This window comes from Solanum lycopersicum, chromosome 4 (assembly GCF_036512215.1).
Source record: "Solanum lycopersicum chromosome 4, SLM_r2.1".
Lineage (NCBI taxonomy): Eukaryota > Viridiplantae > Streptophyta > Magnoliopsida > Solanales > Solanaceae > Solanum > Solanum lycopersicum.
Window position 1 is genome coordinate 65,339,997 of NC_090803.1, and position 9,079 is coordinate 65,349,075.

Consider the following 9,079-nt stretch of genomic DNA (forward strand, 5'->3'; position numbering starts at 1 on the left):
CTAAAAGTGTCAAAATCCTCTTCTTCTTTTTTAAATTTATCAAAAATCTTATAAAAAAAAGTTTTTAGTCAAACACTTTGAAAATACTTCATTGCTTTTAATAATCTTTTTAAAATGAATGATATTAAACTTTTAATCCTCGATTTTTATCCGGAATAAAACCTTTAAAATTAATAATCGAACTATGTTTAACTTGATATTTTGAAAATAGCGATATCAAATATTTAAAAGTAGCTCACCTCAAACACTATTTTTATAAATTGCCCCATTATTCTAGCTACATTCAGCCATTATTCTCTAGCTACATTCAAAGCACACTACATATAACTTCTTATAGTGCCAAGTGTAATTTTCTTTACATATTACTTCTTATAACCAAGTGAAATTTTCTTTACATATAACTTCTTATTAGTGCCAAGTGTAATTTTCTTTTCAAAAATTTGTTTGTGTTTTCACATTAGTCCTGTGTATTTTTTTAATCTTTTTTTTGGATAAGTATATGTTTAATAATACCTGAATAACATAACAATTTTTTACACTAAAAAATATTTTTTAATGAGTCATGGATAATTCTCTCTATATATATATTAAATCCCTTCTAGTCTAGATAATATGAGTTAAAAGTTAGGACAATTAAAATGACATAAGTGATTAGTAAACAAGAATCCTAAATTTTAGTGCTCAACTGCACAGAAAAATATCACAAGCCGCCCACTGCATGCTACGTGTCTAAATTCAACATGTCTTATTAGCACCATTAGTTTGATTTGTGAACGGATAATGTCAAATTAATACATGCACTATGTTGCAAAGTGAAAACTCTAATACATAATATACTATCATTCAACACTTGGTAAAATATAAAAATGCTTCTTTTGCAATAGTATGAGACCTGTCCATCTAAGCAAAACTTACACTAACTTAAAATTTCTTTTGATCACTAGAGTAAATTGAATTCTACAGTGTAGATTTTTAGACAAAGTAATTGGAAGGGCAATTCTACTGTGAGTAGATTGCAGTAATCTCCCAATAAATATGAACTTATATCACAACCTTCAAAAATATTTGATCGACACTCAACATAAAGTGCTCGGCAATAGTAAAAGAATCTCCTTTGCATGAAATTCAGGGTAGCTACGAGTTTCCGAATGATACATTCAGTCATTACGCCTCCGCTTCCGAAAATGCCTGAGGATAAAACTGTCAGCATAGAGTGGATAGTTTTTTCTAATTAACCCCTTTATGCATTTCCAGTATGAAAAGTCCACTGTTTCACCATCCTTGCGGACAATAAATAAACATCTTGAGTTTTCAAAATCTGGATGGTACCCTACCTGTCAAGCAAAAACCAAGTGATATGCAATGTTAAGAAATTTGAAGAGAATCTTTCCGTGCACATGTTAAGTTGTACAAACCTAAAAGGACATTCTACATCCTGGAAATAGCACATAAAACAATCGAAAACTATTTCTCGAGTAATACAGGTCTATGAGCTACTTATACTAATATAAAGGGGTTACAAGTTACTGAAATGTGCTTAAATAGGGAATTCCCACTTAATGGACACTAGAAAACCCCCTTGGCAGGGTGCCAAAAACCCAAGTGGTTGTTCACCACTTAAATACTAAGCTTAGTTATGTTTACTTATTTATATTCCTTTGTTCACGTTTTTATATTTTTGACAAGTAGAAGTGTATGCAAACCCTGAAGATGTAGTCCAACTTAAAGATAATATCGTTCTCCATTGCACTACCAACTCTCTACTAGATCCCTTGAGTACATTGTAAAACCCTGAAACTAAAATCTTGTTTTCTATAACTGAAAATTTGTCCTGAACCCATTTTTCAAGCGCCACAACTCCCTGGCGATATTGTATTTGGTCTTTTTCAAGTATGACTTGCTCTTTTGGCCACCTCCCTCTGATCAACTTTCCAGTTTACTCAACATTCATTTATAATGTCTTTGCCTTCTCTTATTCTGTCACCAAGATATTCCCAAAAAATTCATGACTTCCCTCAGCATATTCAACTATAAATATGATTCATTATTTCGTCAGCTTCAATGACAGGCTTATTTATCTCATCAGTCATCTGAGGAATATTCACGAACCATTTCTCCAAAATATATTCCAATTGATATTCCATATCTTGTTCATTCATGGCGTACATCATAGTTACTCTCTTCGTCCCATTTTATGTGGCACCCTTTCCTTTTTAGTCCGTCCCAAAAAGAAATGTTTTAGACCACAAGTTCCAAAAGTCTTCCTTTTTTTCTTAAACACCGTGTCAAATCAGATGGTGGCACATAAAATGGGACGGGGAGTATTTCACAAGGTTTTGTCCTCCATGGATTCTTCCACAGTTGTCCAATCACCCTATCTCCTTGAACACCCTTCATCACGATATACTACATTGGATTTCCCTAAAATATTACACCATTCAGACTCGCAATTTCCACATTCCAGTTACTTCCCTTTGTTTTACTGTTTGTAGTTCCATTTGACCTCAAAGGCGTCATCCCTTCCTGCACCATCAAAGCTTTTCACAAGCACGCCTTCCCCTACAATAGTTGGGGCGATTCACCTATGCATTGGATTTGATACTGTTTCAACCTTAAGAACAGGTTAGATGTCCATTCCTAGTGATGGATTGGGTTTTCCTGCTATTTTTGCTACATTCTGATACCCTTGGCTTCAGCACTGGTATGTGTAACAATATGATTCTCTCCTGGTCCTATTGAACCTCATAAGTCATAAAATAGAGCAAGGTAATAGTCCTAAAAGGCAGTTTAGTCGAGCTCAATCATTATTTTGATTAAAAAAACCGCAGTGTTGACCTTCCATAAACCTAAAACAATATACAATATCCAACAAATATGAAAGAGCTCCAAGAAATAAATGAAGTTCCAGGCCAACAGATTTTACAAGTTTCAGACGGCAATTGTGTTGAGGGTTATACATCACACAGAAAATGCTGCCAAGAGGGCAAAATATAATGTTTGCAATATAACCTAAAATAGTTGGTGGTACAATCAATAATATTTTTTTCTTTCCTCATCAAAACTAAAGAAGCACATAGTACTATATTTCACCATGATATGAATAGTGTTCAAGAAAGCTACTAAGATAGGGAACCTTTTCTTAGTCCCCTACCTAAAAGTAAGATATTTTATCTCTAATTTGAGATTGCACACTAGTTTCAACTTTCAAATGCATGCAAGGTAGTTATCCGGTCATTCTTTGCATGCAAGGTAGTTATCCAGTCATTCTTTGCATGCAAGGTGAATTTGTGCGTGGACAGACAGAGAGATCAAACCAAGTGAACACAGAAAGATGCTATGTGAGATAATAATGCAAGCAGATCAGTATATGAAGCAGGAGGAGGATGGCATACAGTAATGTAATCAACTCCAGGGCCAATCTTCTTGTCGCATTCCGGGTGATATGGAAGCAATCTTTGTAGAATTGTTCTCTGATGATCAGGACTTAACCTATCGCCAATTGCATATCTGCAAAATTGTATATTGAACAAATGAAATGAAAATAAAAAAAATAAAAATGTTGGGGTTCGATTGTAGAAATATATAAACATTTTTTATCAAGTACGCATAGTAAACATATAGGATTTGGGGGTTCAAAACTATGGCGATGCATTATTTCATATTTCATTTACATACAAGACATCTGACATGAGGCAAGTAAGAACCTTTTTGTAGAATGGACTTCTTTTTTTAAAAAAAAAATTAGAAAGGTTTTCTGTAGAATAGACTACTCAGGGAGAGGTTGATGACTATCTTATCTCCGTCAACAACTCAGAAACAACTCCATTGAAAAGAAAGGAAGAGGGGATGAAAACAGACTAACAACCAAGTTAAACTAGAAAGTTTAACCATAACCCGATCTCCAAGATAATTTTTGTATTCCTCTGATTACAGCAAAACATTGTGGTTACTTGATTGACCAGTTCAAAGGCTCACTTCATCCACGGTACTATTCATCAACCAGATGTCAACATTCACCAAACGCTTTCACGTTGTTAGGAGTTGGAGTTTATGACTCATAAGGGCATAAACTACCTAAGCTTCTAGACAAGGTATTCTGCTCCGAGTTGTCGACATCATAGCTATGAGAAAGTAGTTGCTTTTCACTGAGAACCACTTAAAAATTTTGAAGTTACCAAACAAAATGTATGTCAAAATAACAGCTTAAGTCAGATTAACAGCGAAGCTATAATAAAAGATTCAACGGACTTGGAATTGCTGGAGCAGAAGATAAATAAATTTCACTAGGTGAATGCTCCAAACAGAAAATCTCCCTTCGCTTGGAGCAGCTTAACGTTGTCATCCTATGAGGGGTCTAATGCCTCCTTCTTCAGAGCATATTGATATGATTATGATCATCACACATTTTAACAAAATGTCTTTACAATTTAATTGCCCTTTGCTATTGAAAACAAAAACTTTGTTAGCCAGGGAAGAGGCATCGAAGGACAACAAATGAGCAGTCAAAGAAGAGAAAGAGAGCATACTTTGTTTCCCTGCATTCAAAGTTTCCTTTTTTCTAATTACTAGTTCATATAATGCAGTAGTTTTTTCCAGTTGATAAGAAACATGAAGCAGTAGCAGAATCCCCAGAAAGTCTCTTAACTTTTTCGAGATAAAGGCACAAACATACAGCATATTACATACATTAATCAACAAACAAGTCCTTAAACTTAGTAGATTCTAAAAGAGAAGCTAAATTGAGACCTTACTTTCCAGAATGAAGAATCATTCTAACAAAACCAACAAGCGGCACAGTATCCTCTAAAATCTGGTCCTCCCAATCAACCCAACCCTCTCCATCTCCGCTCTTCTTCCCTACTTCATCATCCGATTCCTCCTTCACCAACTCCTCACTTTCTGACGTCGTCTCCAACTCCGTCGAAATCACCGGCTTACGCAACAGCTCCGCGTTATCACTCCGAATGCCTCCTCCCTCCGAACCGGTCTTCACCGCCGCGCAACGACACAACCGCAATCCGCCGCAACGTGAGAAGGATAAAGAAGAGGGAGATAACAGTAGATGATGAGAAATAGGGCTATGATTGTTTTTTCTGCATAAAAAGTGAAAATTTGAAGTACAAATTGAAGCCATTTTTTCGCCTGAAATTCGAAAACGCCTTTCAATAAAGTTTATTGCTTTACTTCAGTATTCAACATTGTAGTATCAACTCAAACGAATTGAAGAAAGAGAATTTTGTCTCTCGTGGCGAAGTACTGTACAGTGCTGAAAACTAACTGCTGCTTTACCATGAAGAAGAAGAAGATAAGTGTAAAGAAGAAAGCTGACCGCTTTATTGGGTGGGCTGGATTCTGGATATTTGGATATTGGGTACTGGATTCGGGTCAAGTTACATTAGACAAAAACCAAAAAGAAAATTAAATTTTCATTTTTTTTCTTATTGTGTAATTTATCTAAATGGGATAATAAATTGAAAACTTAGAGGTAGAAAATGTATCATATGTATTTCTTTTCTTTAAATTGAAACTAAAATTTTATTATATACGTGTATAATCAATTTGAATAAGTCTGAAGGTCATGGATAAATCTATTTTAAATTTTTTACCCTCATATTTTTAAGGAGGAGTTTTCTATTCAATGAACTTTTCTTTAATGATATAGGATTTAAATACGAAAAAAGACATTCTTTGTTCATGTAAATAAAGTAAATGTTAAGTGACTTGTGATCAAACCAGAATCAAAATCAATTATGTTATTGTTGCATTGTGAATAATATTTCTCATAAATAATTTGGATATAGATATCAATTATATATTTTGATGGATTGAAATGGGCTAACGGAGCAAAATTTTCATTAACATGATTAAAAATATAAAAAGTAAACACACAAATAAACTTAGAAGATTTAATATCTATTATATATATCTAAAATATATTTTAATATAGAAATACAATTACCATCGAAAAAGACTCGAAATAAGATTTTTGACTCTATCTAACTCTGCCGCTAATTGAACTTATAAATAAGGAAATCACATGCAACAATCGATAACACCCAAAAAGTATATATATATTCTTTGATTAGAAGTAGGTTGATGCAATTTATATTAACACATAAAGAAACTATGAATTTGTTGAGTTGATCAAAAGCTTGCTACGTTGACACAGTAGTGATTAGTGCCATGTTTATATTTAACTCGTTAACTATTTATGGATTTGTTTAGTTCAATTTGCAACATTTCTTTTTCTGAAATTCATAAATTCACAACTGTTACTCTTCGAATAAATCTACTTTGATACAATAACTTGCTATCATATAGAAAATATAAGTTGTACTAAACAGACTTTATGCGATAAATTCTGAAATTCATAAATTTACAATTGTTACCCTTTTTCTTTCTCTCCTATGCAGACGCGAACATACCGTTTATGCTACAAGTTCAAAAGAACTCACTAATCATAAGTTAACGTAAAAATATTTACTAGTATTTTGTTATCATAAGTTTATACGTGTAAATATACACCTATGCTATTGAACAATTCATTTGTAAATAATTACTTGTAAAAGTCTTATTTAAAAAAGTATGTGTTGTCAGATAGAGTATATAGTTTACATTTATTCGATAATAAAAATATATGTTGTCAGATAGAGTATAGTTCACATTTATTTGATTATGTCTGCACCACACTCCTTCATCGCAATGAGTGATGGCGAAACTTGAACCTAAGATTTTTATCTAATTTGATATGTGTGTAATCACATCACCATTGATAAACCGCTAATATCACCATTGCTAAGATCAACACTAATATAACACTACTTTTAAGATTGAAACAAATGTTTTGAATCAAGGAGATATCAAGTCATCGCTTTATTTTATGATATGAAATATGTATATATTCACAGACGCTCATACTACAAAAAAGAGTATGATGTTCAAATGGACAAAAATTAATTTGACTAGTGAACTTTTAGATCTGTGATTTCTTTGTACCATAAATGAAATCACAAAGGCCAATACTATTTGTAGAAGTTGATAAGATCTTTTAATACCAACTAAACTTATTAATTAGTAATTATGAAGAATTGACATACCAACAACAGAACTTCCTTGTATATTAAATTGATCTTCACTCTCAGAAAGAAAAAAGACTATATATATCAATATTATTTTCTTATGACCGTGGTGTCTGGGTCAACAGTCGCGCACCTCGACTAATTTCACAGGATAACTGACACTTTTCACCAGCAACAAGTACCAACCTATCAGGTAACTCTGTCTACCAAGAATTGGACAGATGGAAGAATCACACAGTGTTAAAGAAGTAAGCTTGACCGCTTATTGGGCTGGCTGGATTCTGGATATTCGGATATTGGGTCCGAGATTCGGGTCTTGTTACATTAACATTCCAATTGATTCAAAATTTTGTAAATTTTTCTTACTAATATAACAACTCTATTTTAAAAAATATAACAATTATTAATTTAACTTTATTTTATATAATAAATATAAAAATTGGACCTAATTTATAAAGTACTATACTTTAATATAATTATTTTACATAATATACAATTTTTTGACGTTGAATATATATTTTTTTTATGGATAAATTACTTATATACTTTTATTACCAGAATAGAAAAGACAAATAAATAACATTACTATGAGTCATTATATGTTAGGATCATTATTTTTTATGAATCAACATGGATAGCAAATTAAAACTTTAAATTTGAGCCTAAATCCTAAATCCAAACACCTACTTAATCAAGACCTATTTAAATTTTATTTGGACTTAAATAGAAAAAAAAAGTTAAATTTACTACTTATGTGATTGGATTATAATTTATAGTTTTTCTTTTTCCTTCTTCTAAACTTTAGGTTAATGAACAGTCGAGCTAGTGTTTTCTTTAATTAAACATTAAAGTAAATTTCTAGGAAAGAGTATAGCTAGTTTTTAAGATTAAATTGGGAAAATTGTATAAAATAGCAAACTAATAACCTAAATTAGATAGAATAGCTAGGGTTTGATTTAATTGTGCTCCATAGTAAACATTATCTAAAATTTGCCAGCGTCTCTCTCCCAGGAATCTCGCTCGCCACTCTCCATTCTCGCTCGCCTCTCTCGCTTTATACACAGAAGTGTATAATTCTGTTTCTGTTTTGTATAAAGCGAGAGAAAATTGTATATATACACATGCAAAAATGTATATCTTCGTGTTATACACTTAATTGTACAATTTACAAACATTTTACTTCAAAAATTGCAGAGAAAAAGGCCAACGAATTATACAATTGCGAATTATACAATTGCAGTGAAATACAATTTTCTCTAGCTTTATACAATAGAAGTGTATATATTGTGTTTCTGTTTTTGTACAAAGCGAGAAAAACATATATCTTTTTGCTATAAACTTATAATTATGCAATATACATACATTTTAATTCGATTCAACTATATGCAAAGCAAATTATACAATTGCAGCGAAATAGGCCAGCGAATTATACAATTTAGGCCAGCGAATTATACACTTGTATATGTATAGCGAATTATACAGTTTTTATGTTTGCTATGGAGCCCAATTATGCAAAGTTTGCTATATTATACAAATATGAATTTTTTGTTTGCTATATGTGAAAATTGCTCTAAAATAAATTGTTCCATATCTTCTTTTTTTCTTTGTTTAGACAAAGGTCGCTTATCATATATATATATATATATATATAATTTAATGAATATTTTATACAAGTCTTTATATACTCTCTTTATCATTAAATCATAAATAATAAATATATTTTTATTTTAATCTCACTTGTGACTCAACCATGATAAATTTGTATTTTTTTATGTTCATAATTTATTGACTAGTGGTAATACTACTATTTACGTGTAGATTCATGGGCCCTTGCAGATTCTAGATGGCCCAAAAATATCAAAAGTACTCGATAATTAATTAGAATGATCCAAAATTAAATAGGAAAAATTAGTAAACTAGTAAAAATAAATAACATATTTAGTAAAAATATTGATACTTTATAAATATTAGCAATAATGTCAAAAATGTCATTATTTTAA

The 9,079-nt window shown here is 31.6% G+C and overlaps 1 protein-coding gene across 1 annotated transcript; it reads right to left on the bottom strand.

Annotated features, from left to right (window-relative positions):
- Positions 1-859: 859 nt before the first annotated feature.
- Positions 860-5,293, bottom strand: DCL (protein DCL, chloroplastic). The gene is given in 3 exon segments (NM_001246945.2): positions 860-1,334; positions 3,393-3,507; positions 4,752-5,293. Coding segments are annotated over 3 exon segments (675 nt in total). The 5' UTR covers positions 5,135-5,293; the 3' UTR covers positions 860-1,157.
- Between the last annotated feature and the right edge of the window lie 3,786 nt (positions 5,294-9,079).